Source organism: Mus pahari, chromosome 14, assembly GCF_900095145.1.
Source record: "Mus pahari chromosome 14, PAHARI_EIJ_v1.1, whole genome shotgun sequence".
Classification (NCBI taxonomy): Eukaryota; Metazoa; Chordata; class Mammalia; order Rodentia; family Muridae; genus Mus; species Mus pahari.
The window spans coordinates 72,725,691-72,741,423 of NC_034603.1; the positions used below are offsets into that span (position 1 = coordinate 72,725,691).

The 15,733-nt window shown below is 45.9% G+C and overlaps 1 protein-coding gene across 2 annotated transcripts in view; it reads right to left on the reverse strand.

Annotated features, from left to right (window-relative positions):
• March10 (membrane associated ring-CH-type finger 10) overlaps nt 1-15,733 on the reverse strand; it is a 91,218-nt gene that overhangs the window by 15,369 nt on the left and 60,116 nt on the right. Inside the window, exons 7-10 of one of the 2 annotated variants that reach the window (XM_021213702.1) lie at nt 14,679-15,396; nt 14,004-14,615; nt 9,834-10,000; nt 6,172-6,281 (exon numbers count right to left, since the gene is read on the reverse strand). In XM_021213702.1, the coding sequence (XP_021069361.1) occupies nt 6,172-6,281; nt 9,834-10,000; nt 14,004-14,615; nt 14,679-15,396 (1,607 nt within the window). Of the gene's footprint in view, nt 1-6,171; nt 6,282-9,833; nt 10,001-14,003; nt 15,397-15,733 lie in introns of both variants that reach the window. The other variant, XM_029546299.1, reaches the window with a different exon arrangement.

Genomic DNA, 15,733 nt, shown 5'->3' on the forward strand with positions numbered 1-15,733 from the left:
GAGAGAGAGAGAGAGAGAGAGAGAGAGAGAGAGTGAGTAGGTGTTGGCATCAGGTCCTCCCAAACCTATGACATCACATAGGTGATGGCTTGACCTGCAGACCTGTTGCCAAGGCAACAGGCACATATTTCTAGAATCCACTTGGCTCACCTCCCACCTTTACCTGCATTACATCATTTTCCATATAAATAAGGAGAACACCCCCCCGCCTTCTTCTCTTTCTGCCTGCACTTTGTCTCTCCCTCCCAATAAAACCTCTTCCACATGGAACTGTCTTGGCCTAGTGTGCTGTTGAGACCTGACCTGCCATTCTAACACATCAGTAGGTGCTCAGTAAAAGCTTTGAACGCTAACCTTTTATAGTATAGATATTTCCCACAATTGAAAACAAATGACACCTGTCTCCATCCCAGGCCAATGGAACTTCTGGAGTTACACCTGGGCATCAGCATTTGAACAGGGAGAGAGATTTGCCACGAAAAGGTTACAAACTGTCATCTGGGGTGTCAAACCAGGGAGAATTTTTGCATGGTTTTGTTGTTGCTGTTGTTTATGTGAGACAGAGGCTGTGTAGCTCATGCTGGTCTCAAATTTACTATATAGCTGTCAAAATGTTTGCAGAAAAAAACCTGGACGTAAGAGTCAAATTAAGTCCCCTCTAAGGGGGACTTTTGGTTTAACAATGATCTTACAGTTTCAAAATTATGTGCTTCACAATCGTGGTTATTAATTTTGGGATACATATTAATAGACAATTTTTTAAAAGATTTATTTATTTCATTTATATGAGTACACTGTAGCTGTCATCAGACATACCAGAAGAGGGAGTCAGATCTCATTATGAATGGTTGTGAGCCACCATGTGGTTGCTGGGATTTGAACTCAGGACCTCTGGAAGAGCAGTCAGTGCTCTTAAATGCTGAGCCATCTCTCCAGCCCTGGTGGGAGGTATATTTTAAGGGAAGGTAGCTTTAAGTTATAACGGTAATGCTGGGCGAAATTTATGTGGTAAATATTTATTAATTGCTTATTTTATAATAAATATTACTGCCTCTAGATCATAACTATGTATTACGATACAAATCGAGGCACAAATGCAAACCACATATGCAATTTGAAAAATTACAGCAGCCACGTGAGAGTTTTAAAAACCAATGAAATTAATATGAACAAGATATTTTATTAACCCAGTATATCTAAAACATCATTTCAATGTATAATTATAGCTATATGTTGCTTAGGCCCAGGGACACATTCTGGGAAATGTGTTGCTAGGTGATTTTATTGTGTGACCGACCATCAGAGTGTTCTTAAACAAGCCTAGATGGTTACCCTGCTATACCTGGAGGCCTCAAGGTATGGGGCGTACATACACACGTGCAAGACCAGTGTTTGTGGAGAGGGTGTTAAGCTGCCTGGGGGGTTATACTCCAAAATTATCAATGCGACATTTATTTATTTGTTTTATTTACTTCCTCACTCATGGGAGTGTGTGTGGGAGTGTGTGCCACAGGGTGTATGGAGTGTGTATGGGAGTGTGTGCCACAGGGTGTATGGAGTGTGTATGGGAGTGTGTATGGGAGTGTGTATGGGAGTGTGTATGGGAGTGTGTATGGGAGTGTGTATGAGAGTGTGTATGGGAGTGTGTATGGGAGTGTGTATGGGAGTGTGTGCCACAGGGCACGGAAGGGGGGCAGAGACAGCCATTGGAAGTCACTTCTCTCCTTCCAAGTGGGTCCTGGGGATTGAACTCAGGTCGTCAGCCTTATGCTACAAGCACCTTTACCTAGTGAGACATCTTGCTGGCCCCAGAGTATGAATTTTTATTTATTTTTTTATTTTGGAATTCATTCTTTCACAAACTCTCCGTTTTGCTTTCAGTTTTGAAGAAAACACCCCTGGGCACAGATGCCTATGCTGTCAGGCTTTTAAAGTACTTCATTCCATTCTTACATGGTTCTTGAGACCTAAGTCTTATCTCTGCATTTAAAGAATTGTATATTGATCCGTGTGTGAGTGTGAGTGTTTTGCCTGTGCGTGTGTATGTGCACTACATACATGAAGTGCCCATGGCGGTCTGAAGAGTGAATATGATCTCCTGGAGCTGGACAGTTAGGAGCCACCACGTGGTTGCCAGGAACCGGACCCGGGTCCTCTCAAAGAGCAGAGTTAGTCCAAGGCTCTTCTGTGAAACCGCCCACCCCTTGCTGTGATGCCCATGTCAGAGGTTTGGTCCCCTGTTAGGAGGTGGTGAAGCCTTTAGGGAGGAGACCCAGGGGAGGTCCTTAGCTATCCATGCTCTTGAAGGAGAATGTGGAGTACCTTCTTTCTCCCTCTGCTTCTTAGCTGCGAAGGTGAGCAGTCTGCTCCACTAGGCTTCTGCACAGAGGGCCGCTCTCACCAGAGGCCCAGAGTAACGGGGCTCAATCTTAGACCTTAGGCTTCAGAGCTGGGAGCCAAAACAGAGCTTTGGGTAACATTCTGGGGGTGAAGGATGTGGAGTGGGAACCTTATCTGGGGAGTGAAGTGGAAATTTAAAGAGTTCTTTGCAAAGTCGGTTGGATGGTGTTTTGCTGGAGCAAACACGTGAAGGAACATTTCGTTAAAGTGGACACAGGTGTGAAAGGTTAAGGCTGACTCATAAGGGACGTTTCACTGAAGCAGACAAGGGAGAGAGGATGTTCTGCTAAGGCAAGCATGTGAAAGGACCCGTAATGAAGGATTCTTTGCTAACAGCATGCATGTATTGGTCTGCCTTACGTTGCATAGTTGAGCTGCATTTGTCGGGACTCCACAGGGAGAAACACAGCCAAAACACCTGATGGTACGCTACAGTTTCTAGCTGCTTCCGAGGATTCAGGTTGATTGGATGCACATGCAGAGGCAGGGCCCATGGAGGACACGTGATGTTTGGAGGGCATAAACAGGACTCCACAGAGTGATAGAGCTTGGCTTGCTGGCACAGCTAGCTGTCCAATGCTTGTGGGTCTTGAGTCTTTGCTGATCTTCGCTTCCCTGAGAAAGGCACAGCCGAGAACGTCTGGTGTCTCTCTGGGTCCCATCTGCTGACTCAAGCGGGGGCTGGGACCTGGCTGGCTCTGCTAGGTTGTGTCATCGCTGTTGCTAACCTGACGCTACTAAACTGGACTGCGGGTGTGTCTGTGAGGTGTTTGTGAGTGGATTGAGCTGCCGCTGCCTGCTAACCTGTGAACTCAACTGCCCATTTCTAGACCACACAGACAGGAGTTGCTCCAAGGAACCTTTCTAAACAGGTCCACTTCCCCTGTATCCTTTCTTTTCCCACTACCTATGGTTGGTGGTTGGCTACAGGGGAGGTTAGTGTTTAAGAACCATCATTAAAAATAAGGTTTGAAAAAAATTGAAGTTACAGGGGAGAGGGCAGGATGGGGAAGTAGAGGACAGGTCAGGGTACACAGGGCTCTCTGCTACCTTCACGGCCAGCAGAGTGACCAGCCCCGGGAGGCAAGAAGCCGTTCAGCTCAACACAGCTCAGTAGCCAGTGCTGCTTCGAACTTCTGGAGTCTGACCCAAGTGGTTTATTTTAGGCATATTTAAGCACAGCACCATTTGGTGGAAACTTTTCTGCTGATAATTAACTCAATTCTGCGTGCACAATAAAGCCTATGTATCTCTCCCTGAGGGCCAAAGTAAACTAAGTACAGGTCAGCCCTGAATCCACTGAAATGCTTTGTAAAGTCCATAAGGATAGGGTCTATAGGTTGAGAAAAGCAAGGGTCTGGTGCAGAAAAGTCTCTAGTCACACCAGGCTAGAAAACACATCTGCTCCAGCCTCCCTCGGGAATGATGGGTACTGCACCCCTCCCCTCGAGGGAGCAACCCCGTGTGCTAACACTGCAGGTTCCTCTGGTGCTCATCACAAGCACGAAGACGTCTCGGATTCCTACAGGGCATGTGTGAATATGACCAAAGTACAGTCACGTGTGTATGGAAATGTTTCTGAATTTTTAAATTTTATATGCATGAGAGTGTGCTTGTCTGTATGCCCCATGCACGCCTGCTATCTGCAGAGGCCAGAAGAGGGCATCAGGTCTCCTAGGATTAGAGTTACAGAGGGTGGTGAGCTGCCGAGTGGATGCTGGGAATCCAACCTGGCTTCTCTTCCAGAGCAGCCAGTGCTCTTAACCACTGAGTCATATTTCCATCTCAAAACTGTTTCTTATGCTAAGTAAAAACACGAATAGCTTGAAAATCCACAAGAAGCTGGGAAGCTAATCTAACCCTATTGTTAGGGTGTCTGGGAGGGGAGAGGTTCAGATAAGGACATCCAGATGAAGACCTGTGACTGTGTCCTGGTTGGACTTAAAGGTCTTATAAGTCCTGGATGGACTTATAAGAAGTAAGATCAGAACACAGATGCACACATGTGCACACTATCTGTCCCTTTTCATGTAATACTGTATTCTGCTTCAGGAATCTGCCAGCAAGCAGACTATCACCAGATATGAGCCCTTGAACCTAAGAATGTGATCTACATAATAATCTCAAAATCTCTCTCTCTCTCTCTCTCTCTCTCTCTCTCTCTCTCTCTCTCTCTCTCTCTCTCTCTCCTCTCTCTCTGTGTGTGTGTGTATATGTGTGTGTGTGTTTTATGTATTAGTGTGTACTCAGCATGGACTGCCACTACCCCTATAGCCCTCAACCTGTTCTCTTAATAAAGTTGCCTAGCCTCACACATGTTATAATATTGAAAAATGGACGAAGGAAGTGTCTCAGCCAGAGTTTCCATGGCTTCGATGAAACACCATGACCAAAAGGCAAGATGAGGAGGAAAGGGTTTATTGGGTTTACATTTCCAGATCACAGTCCATCATGGAGGAAGTAGACGGGAACTCGCACCGGGCAGGAACCTGGAGGTAGGAACTGACTGATGCAGAGGCTCTGGAAGGGTGCTGCTCACTGACTTGTTCAACGTGTCTTGCTCAGCCTCCTTTCTTATAGAACCCAGGACCACCAACCCAGAGATGATGTCACCCACAGTGGGCTGGGGCCTCCCCATTTAATCACCGATTAAGAAAATGTCCTACAGCTGGATCTTATGGAGCCCTGTACTCAACAGAGGTTCCCTCCTTTCAGATAACTCAAGCTTGTGTCAAGGTGACACAAGGATGGGAAGTATAGATTTAATATAAAATTATATAATATTTTGCTTTTTTGTATCAAGTACTTGATCTAGTGTGTATTTATCACATACAACATGTATTGATTAGAAGGAGCCACCTTCTCATTAGCCACGTGTGGCTTGTTGCTTCTCTATTGGAGAGTGTAGTTCTAAATAAGAGATTGTTTGCCTGAGAATTAAGTGATTAACTTTTGCCTTGGGCATAAATCACCTTCCCACCCGAGGTTAATTAACTTTTTCACATTTTCAGCAATGTGATCCAAATGCCCCAGGAGAGTTTTCTCCACTTATTCCATCCCCAGATCCCTGGGTGTTAAAAGCCCATTCAGCAAGCTTCATGCTTATTAGCCTTGGGTAATGCTGGTCCTCATTACCCAGGTTACTTGATATTTAAGTTGGGGGACCATTTCCTCCAAGACCTTAAGTTTATTTTCTGTTGTTATTAAATAACTTCAGCAAATTTGGACATGGGCCCTGCCCAGACTTTCTTGATGTTTCTACGGGTTCAGTTGGCTATTCCAGCTTCCCCCTTGTCTCCTTAATAGCAGGTGGATGTCAACCCAGGATGGCAAGACTTCTCAGTTCTCCAGTGTTCTGGTTTAGTGGCACACTTTCTCAAAGAAGTGAGCCAAACAGACTCAGATCCATCTCACACTTGGGCTTCTTATAATCCGTAGACCAGAGAGATCAGTTTGCTCTGCTCAAACTTTTAACCTACTTAGTTATTAAAGATTTGTTTATTTTATTTTATCTTTATGTATGAATGTGTGTCTGCATGTATGCATGTGTGTGTGTGTATGTGTGTGCTGGTGTGCCTTTGGTAACCACACATGCCAAAGGGTGCACTGGGTTCCCCTGGAACTGAAGTTACAGTTGTGAACCATGATATGGGTGCTGGGAACCCAACCAGATCCTCTTGAAGAGCAGTAAGTGCTCCCAACCATTGAGCTCTCTCTCTAGATTCTCTGCCTATGCTACCTCAGGGAGAAAGTGGCAGTGATGTATCTTACCCGGGACTGCTGGTGCTTGTGGTAGAATTCAGTCATGTTGAAGTCATCCAGGTCGACCAATAGGCCTTGCTTACACATCTCACAGGTCTTTACAGTGCCTAGATCTGCTCCTGGAATCAAGAGTAAGAATCATATGTAAGAAGGTAGATCAGAAGCTAGCTCTCTCAGTGTGGGCGCGTGCACCACACACACACACACACACACACACACACACACACACGCACATCCCTGAGTCTGTTTGTGCCAGCACTTTGGACAGGTGCTATTTTGAGATTGAACTTCTGTCCGAGTTACAAATTTCAAGCTTCAATGGTTTTCATTTGAAGTCAGCCATCCTCTGGAGAAAATGACCTTGACCCTGAGTTCTGAACATCTTTTTCCCTCTGTGGACATTTATTATTTGAGCTTGAGGCAGGTGAAGTCTCCATGACTTCTAAATAACAGATCTTGTTTCTATCTAAATATGTAAACATAATGGTTCATAAAATTGAAACTGCTACACGGAAGTGAATCCTCTCTAACACAGGCCTTTGCAACAGGAGCGACTGTTGGACTTACGGTCTCCCTCACCCCTTGCACACCTAACATGGTTCTGCAATAAATAAATTAGTACCAGATCCACAGCAGTGCCTTTGGCTACCAGATTTACCTTTGCTCCCACCAGAGAAAAGGGAGCAAGGGCCCAGGTGTGGACTCTAGTTACAACGGTATCTGAGGCCAGCAGAAGCCTGAAGTCAGGCTCATTTGGGGAAAAAGCGTAGAAGGCTCCCTGAGCTGCAGTACTTATGAAAACGAGACCAGCGCTCTGTTTCCCCAAGGCAGAAGCAGACACTACAGAACCATTGCTGTTCTATGGAAATGAGAGTGCCGCACAGTTCCCCCAGTAGAGTTGCAGGGCTCAGTTTGTGTGCCTTACTAGAAAATATGTTACCTGCATCTATTTAGTGAGCAGGGCTTTGCAAGCTTATACCCCAGTTCTAGGTTTCTACTGTGGATACAAAGAAATAATAAATCATAAGGACTATTACAGGGCAGGGTGCAAAGTTCATCTCCCTTTCTACATTTTGTTTGCTTCTTTCTTTCTTCTTTCTTCTTTCTTCTTCTTCTTTCTTCTTCTTCTTTCTTCTTCTTCTTCTTCTTCTTCTTCTTCTTCTTCTTCTTCTTCTTCTTCTTCTTCTTCTTCTCTTCTTCTCTCTCTCTCTCTCTCTCTCTCTCTCNTTCTTCTTCTCTTCTTCTCTCTCTCTCTCTCTCTCTCTCTCTCTCTCTCTCTCTCTCTCTCTCTCTGACTGGACATCCATGTGTCTTCCATTCTCATCCCGCTGAACATATTCAAGCACCAAAAAAAAAAAGCATCATATTTAACGTGCTTTTTCCCATTTTCTTTTTGGCCTGTGCTAAATGTTTAATTGGCTTGAATCTCTAGTAAGAGAAAGCCTTCTCTTGGCTGTTGTAGAATGCAGGTCCTTCAAGCAACATGGCCACAGGGTCACCAGATCAGTTGTGCCTGCTTGGGAGAGTCCATTTGGACAGAGGGGGCTGGTGGTCTGTTGACAGCAGGCAGTGGGGAAGTCACTAGGCAGAACCTCACGGAGTTTTCCAGGCATGTCTCCCAGCCATTTGTATGCAGTTTAGTCCTAGATCCTAATATATACAGGCTGGGGGAAGTGAATCAAAGAGGGGTTCCACTTCTGTGGCTTTAACGACTTTGGAAGGTACCTGCTTTGGGGTCGCCCGCCATCCTGCCAGTAACCCCTCATTCATGCACTGTGAGTGATCCCAGTAAACTTAGTGTTTCTCCAGGTTAGACTTTGGTGGAATAATACTTTGGTTTGTCATTGGGACCTTATGAAGAGATGCATTGTTTGTATTTCCCCAGGGAAGGAGAAGCTACAGCAATGGCAGTCATTAGCAATCCACGTCTTCTCCCTCAAACGTCCCCTTCCCTAGTTCGGATTGAGTTCTTTGCTTGTCAACATGGACTTAACCATTTAAGGATTGATTCTCTATTTCTTGAGGAAGGGATGATGCACCCATGGAAGGAGAATGTCAGTCACTCAGTGCGCTGGCTGGCTTTGTGTGTCAACTTGACACAAGCTGGAGTTATCACAGAGAAAGGAGCCTCCCTTGAGGAAATGCCTCCATGAGATCCAGCTGTAAGGCATTTTCTCAGTGATTAAGGGTGGGAGGGCCCATTTCGGGTGGTGCCATCCCTGGGCTGGTAGTCTTGGGTTCTATAAGAGATCAGGCTGAGCAAGCCAGGGGAAGCAAGCCAGTAAGTAACATCCCTCCATGGCCTCTGCATCAGCTCCTGCTTCCTGCCCTGCATGAGTTCCAAACCTGACTTCCTTTGGTGATGAACAGCAGTGTGGAAGTGTCAGCTGAATAAAGCCTTTCCTCTCCAACTTGCTTCTTGGTCATGATGTTTTGTGCAGGAGAAACCCTGACTGAAACAGTATGATTACTTCAATGACGTGCTAAAGGCAGACAGCTACAGTTGTGGGGGCAGGGTAATGCTCTAGATCTGCTGTCCGGCCAGAGACAGACACATAAGGATATGAAAGAGGAGAGAATCAGGGCCTGGCTGAGGAGTATCGATCCCTGGGAGGGTGGTCTGAAGGACATAGTGGGGGTTTCCTACTTGACCACCATAATGGAACTCCTGTCAGTTAACCTCCTCCAGTAGATAATCTAGCTTCTTCCTCATTATAAAAGGCAAAAAACCCCCCAAAACAAAAAACCCTACTCTCTGCCAAGAGCACTACAGCCAAACTCCCATGTGTCTGTATTGAGGTTGTCACTTCCTAGGGGACTCGAGAAGGGGCTTCACACCCAGGCATGAGATCAGTCTGACAAAATTGTCACCAGTGAGGCTCTTTAATAGAGATCTAGAAAATCCGAGTGACGCTCTTCTTACCCATCAGGCAAACAGGAAGAATTGCTTGCACTCTTTTTAAAGAAGGATTTTATTTATGAGGATGTGTATGCACACATGTGCATGAGTACCTGCAGGGGCCAGAAGGGGGCAGCAGATCCCCTGGAGCTGGAGTTACAGATGGTTTTATAAGCTGCTTGATGTGGGTGCTGGGAACTGAACTTGGGTCCTCTGCAAGAGTAGCAAGCACTCTTAACCCTGGAGTCATCTCCCCAGCTCCTGGTTGGAGTCTTATGTGACACCCCTCCTCACCATGACCTTGGTAGGTGTCTGTGTGTCTTTGTGGGGGGTCTCTCATGATGGAGCAGCTCCTATCTGGACAGGGCTGCCGCATGCTCGCTGAGGGTTTGTTGGCAAATCTCATTCCTCCTCGGAGGAAAGCTTTGTGCAGGCCTCAAGCAGGAGGCTTGAGGTCTGAGAATCTCTCAGATTTAAGCGCGCGCACACACACACACACACACACCATTCGTTTACCCTCCCATCACAGCATTTTTAGACAAGAATCCCCAGCCTGGTCTACAGAGTGAGTTCCAGGACAGCCAGAGCTACACAGAGAAACCCTGTCTTTAAAAAAACAAAAAACAAAAAACAAACAACAACAACAAAAAAACCAAGAATCCTGGGCTTGGCCACGTTTCTCTGACATTGAGCCCACACTGTGACATCTCACATTAATTATATGCCGCTTCATGCTCGCCGCCACACGCTTGCGTCTCTCATCCCCACCTACCTGATGTTATTTTCACTTTCAGCCACTTTTTCAGGCACTCTTGGTGAACAAACCGTAGACTTCCCACGCAGCCGCAAGGCTCCAGGAGGGGGTTGGCTGGGGAACCCCCGGCTATCTGACAGATTCGACACAAGTCTCCCTCCTCCTCCGAGTCCTCCTCCAGGAGACTAAACAGAAAACAAGGCCCCGTGACCAGGAGTCCCCATGTTTGTTGTTTCTACAAATACCATTTCCCAGGGTATTCACAGGAGAAAGGAGCAGCAACCCCCGCTCCTGTCTGCCTGGGCTTCTGGGGCTCGCCCGCCATTCCTTCCGACTCTGTAAGGATTTCTCCAGATGGAGTTATTGATCCTTGCTTTGCACAATAGGCTCCCGTGCAGCCTTGTGAGCTCAGTGGGAGGGACCAGCACCTCTAATGAAGAAGTAAGGAGACAGATGAGGCATGTAACTCAGTGGGAGTTTGCCTGGCTTGTTGAAAGGTCATGGCTTCAATTCCCATCAGTATAAAAGGTGGGAGGGGGGATGAGGGATTATGCCTAAAGCAAAGGCTGAGCCCTTCTCTCTGCCTTCACCTCCTTGAGGAAGCTGGCTGTGTAAACTGGTAAACTCACAGGAGGTCATAGCTCCTGTGTTCAAAGCTGGTCCCTGACACCTTTGAATTATGTTCAGAAATTCGAACGAGAACAACGACAACAAAAATATCCCATATCATTAGTTTCTATGGTGTATAAAAATATAAAAATACTAGAAGAAAATAATTATGAACATTTGAGTGGTCTTTGTGTGGCAGCAAATGTAAGAGCTGTAAGAGATGATATCCCAGGTTCAGTTGGAGATAACATTAAATTTTCTGTGTGTATGTCTGCATGTGTGTGTGTATATGCACATGGCGACTGGGTATATGTGTGCATATGGTGACTAGGGTTAATGTTGGGTGTCTTCCTCCATTCCTCTACCTTTTTATTGTGATTTTTTTTTTCCTGAGACAGGATCTCTCTGTGTAACTTGGCTGGCCTGGAACTTGCTGCATAAAGCAGTCGGGTCTCAAACTCAGAGACTGGCCTACATCTACCTCCCAAATGCTGTGTTGTCCCATCTGTTTCACCTTAGTTTTTTTTTTTTTTTTGGTTTTTCGAGACAGGGTTTCTCTGTGTAGCCCTGGCTGTCCTGGAACTCACTCTGAAGACCAGGCTGGTCACCTTAGTTTTAAGACAGGGTCTCTTACTGCATGTGGAGCTTACCAACTAGCTAGACTGGCTGGCCAGCAAATCCCAGGGAGTGTCTCGTCCTTGCCTAGAGTTTTATGTGGATGCGGGGGATCCAACCTCAGATGCTTGTAAGACCAAGGTAAGCACTGCACAGACTAAGCTGTCTCCCCAGCACCTAGGAATTCCTTAAAAGGCCATTTTACAATGCATACTGGGAACCCTAGGCATGCCTGCTCCCTATGATCTCAGGTGTGTGTTTTCCGGAAACTTTCCTTGGTCAAGCAAGTGTGGTTATGCTCTGAAAGGAGGCTCGTTGATAGGCAATGAACATTTAATATAAAACCAGCCATCCTTAAAACATGGATATAATACTGTAAGCTTTAAAACAGCATTAAAAATACAAGGTTTGAAATGAGAGGAATGGAAATGTTATTCACAGTCAAAACTATTTTCTACATAGGAAATCCAAACAATCTACAGACAAAGTACTGCATGTACACAATAAGAGAGTTTTACGGAACACAGAGAAAATAAAAATTATAGTCAATTGCATTTCTGTACGTGAGCCATCAAGAGTTAGAATTGAAAAACCATTTCAATAGCAAATAACAGCAAATAAAGAACCAGAGATGAAGCAAAGGGCTTTTGTAAAGAAAATGATAGATGCGCATAAAGACACTAGAGCAGAGCAAAGCCATGCAAACCAAGAGCCGGGGTTTCCCAGTTGTCAGCACTGCTGGACCAGCACATAGGTTCAATGTAATTCCAATGACACGGCCCCAGCCAGCAGACTCAGCCCCAGTGTGTAGTCAAGGATGCTCTAAATGTCGTGGGGAGGAAGGCAGATGTTAGAATGCTATGATACCAGGTCAGGAAAGGCAAAGAAGGCCCAATGGAGCAGGACAGACTCGTGGGTTGCCCAGCATCTGTAGAGCACAGAGTGCATGATTTCGGTGGCTGTGTAGACCAGCAGCAATCTCGGGACAACTACTTCACAAGGGGGAAAATCCACAAAATACCCAACATTTGGGAGACAGAGGCTAGCATATCCCTTATGACTTTGAGATCAGCCTGATCTGCAGAGTGAGTTCCAGGCCAGCCAGGGTTGCTGGCTCTGCTATGTCAAAATAAATAAATCTTTATTTACAAACAATTCCTAAAATGGACATTTTTGAAATGACGTTAGGCTTTGCTCTATACAGAGAGAGAGAGCACATGGTAAAACAAATGCTCAGTGAGTGATGGATGCTTAATGCAGAGACCCATGTCAAGAAGCTCCTGCATTTTAAAAGAAATGATTTTGAGTCCAAAGACATCACTTTGGGATGGTTGGAGTCTAGACGTCTGATCGGTATGTCTGAAGCTACATTTGGGGGTTGGTGGTGATGGGTTTATATAAGTTCTCTTGGCCTTAGCCATGGATGGTCTTCTTGTAGCTTGTTTAACCATGAAAAGAAAAGACACAAAGAACTAGAAAGCTCTTAGCAGGATAGATGTGGAGTCACCTGTGACCCCTGAACTTGAGTCAGGGGATGGGGAGCAGGGGGCTGTGGCTAGCTAGATTAGCTGAAATTGGAGGGCTGTGGTTCAGTGAGAGAACCCACCTCAAGAAACAAGTGGAGAGCAACTGAAGAGTTCACCTGAGGTCAAGTTCAGGCCTCTGCATGGTCATGCACACACGCAGTTATGCAGATACACATACAGAGGCACAAATGTACACACACTTGCACACACATGCATGCACACACACACAACGAGAAGCAAGCTCTTCTTTCTGAAGAGGATTGTATATGCAATCTGTTTTATTTCTCTCTTTTTCCATTTTCTATTCATTGTGGTGAAATTTTTCTGCTTGCAAATGGACATCAATAGGGTGATTAATGGCCCAGAGGAGCCGTACCGACATGTACAAAGAAGGTTCATGCTCCAAGAATCAATTTCCAGATCCTTAAGCCAAGATTTGGGCACAGTAAACACCCTATCATAAAAGAGATGGTAGAAGACTGACAGTGTTTAATGAAGGCTTTAAAAAGTATCCAGTTTCATAGCTGTGAAATATCCCAAACTCACCTCAGGAGGAAGGAAAGATCAAAGAAAAGGGCAACTCAAAAAAGGATGGTGTTTTTTCTCATGCATGAGGAGAGAGAGAGAGAGAGAGAGAGAGAGAGAGAGAGAGAGAGAGAGAGAGAGAGAGAGAGAACACACACTTTGCATGAGGCAGTTGGTTACTCCAGCCCCGCCCTTCAGAGAACTGGGGTAACTATGGTAACTGTTTGGAAGGTTTAAATTCTAGAACTGTTGGTTGGATTTGCAGGAAGTCCCAGGAGAGAGAGCTGTGAACTTCAAGAGCTGAATGGTTCCTTCTCTGGGGAGTTAGCAACCTTTTTAGAAAATAAAAATAAAATAAATTCCCAGTTAATTGCTGGGGAGAGGGGAGAGCCCTGTGCTACCAGGCATCCTTGTGTTCCTGGAAATTTGCCTTTTATTATGTATGTATGTATGTATGTATGTATGTATGTATGTATGTATGCATGCAAAAATATTCTTCACCCCCATGCCCGCCCCTCTGTTTGCTAGAGTAAGTGTGGAGGTCAGAGGGTCCATTCTCTCCCACTGTATGGGTCTTGGGGATGGAACTCATCTCCTAAGACTGGCACCCTTACCCACTGAGCCATGTGGCTGGCCCTTGCCTTTCTGAAGTAGTCAAGGAAAAAGATACTTTGGGGAATATATGGATGGAGCTGAGTGGGACTGCCAAATTCTTCTCTGTTTATACACATGTTTTAAGGGTAACGAAATAGGGATGATTTTCCTAAAATAATCAGTCTCATTAACATGTCAGGGAAGAACATGACTGTGACTTAAAGTTCCCACATTTCTCTAATAAAGGCAATGGTTAGCTCAGTATGGGGTGGGGGTGGGGGTGGAATGGGGGCAGTGTATAGTTACAACAAATCCTTACCTTTCTTGCAATTTCCTGAGTTTCTCAGGGTCTGCCTTTATTTCTGTGGCCTTTTCATCCATGACACCAGAGACTCTAACACTGGTCCCGTTATCATTTTGATTTGCAAAATCAGATACTGCAAAGAAAGTAAAAGGTATATTTTCCTGCAGGGACCCAGGCATGTAGAAATGGCCTTGTAAATGTCGTCTTGTAGGAGAGCTGGGAGAGTCCCCTAAGGCCACACTGCTTTGTGGATTTGGTAGATCTGCCAGTAATGGAGGCTCCTGAGTGTGACTTGTTGAAGCCATTGCCTGTGCACCCTGGGTTTCATCACTGTGGCCTTCAGCAGCGGCCAATGGGTTTCTATTTCTGATGGGTGAGAGTGGCCGGCGTACATTAAACCTTAGGTTTTCCTCTAAGTCTGAACTTGGGACTAGGATAGATGACATGGACAAGTTTGCCGGGATGTCATCTATCAGAGCAGAATGGAGCAGTGACCCATGAGCATTGTAAGATGGAGTCATGGATGATCTTGGAGCTGTGGGTCTCCCAGAAATTAAGCAGTCAAACGAGGTCCTAGAACCACTATAGTAATGTTGCCAGTCTCTCTCATAATTTTGAACAGCAGGCCTGTCTTCCACGGTACCATGCCTGTCTTCCACGGTACCACGCCTGTCTTCCAAGGTACCACGCCTGTCTTCCATGGTACCACCGCTGGACACATCGTCAGCACTGACCTGGGTATTACCATCAGATGTGGCATCCCCTGGAACAGGAGTCTTCTTATCTTGGTCTCCACCGGGGTTCTCTTTAGCCAATTCCCTGGGTAACCTTTGCCCAGGAGGAGGCTGCTTTGTCGCTGGCTCTGTGGCACTGTTTTTTCTTGGAGATCCAGGGCTGGGCTCACTCCATCTTAGAGAATTTCCTCTGAGATTTTCAGCATTTTCCTCCACATTTCTATTTTGAGCAGCTGATGTCCCGAGAAACCGGCTCCTTTTATAGCTGGGAGGAGAGCGCATCCCAGCCAGAAGGAGCTCTTCCTCCATGTGAGTCTCCTCTTCCGTGTCATAGTTCTCTTGTTCATTGTTTAGTGATAATGCAGAATAAAAATCTTCGTCGTGGAACCTAAATGGTGCCCTTCTTGGTCCTACCACGGTGGCAGGAAGGAATGAAGGTCCTAAGGACTCATTCGGCACTTGAGAACCATTCATTGGCTGGAATGTCTGTGAGAGGGCAGTGTGGGGCTCATTCTGGGCATGAGCACTAGGCTCTCCTTTTTTCTGTCTCTCACGGGGTTTCCCAGCCATTCTCATGAGTTGTGAGGGTGGGGCTAACTTTCTTCTCTCTCGAGCTGGCTTCTTTAGCTTAGTCTCATTTGCACACAGCAGGCTTTCTTGTTGGACAACTGGGTCTGTGTTGAGAGAAGACAAATTCTGTTAAAAGCACCAATGGGAGAGAGCACCTCTCTGCCAAGCATGATAGTCTACTAAAGGCAATAACAACAAAATGCCCTGGAGAAAGAAGAACATTCACACAGGTCTAGTGCAGGAGGTACCAGAAGCATGGGAAGGAAACCTCCTGGTGGGTTTCTCTTTCCTGCCTCTGGATTCTCCTGTGTGAGGTCCACACTCACACCTGTGTCCCCCACACCTGTGAGTCTTCATGTGTGTGGGTTCACACCTGTGGCCCTCACACCTGTGAGTCTGCATGTGTGTGGGTTCACACCTGTGGCTCTCACACCTGTGAGT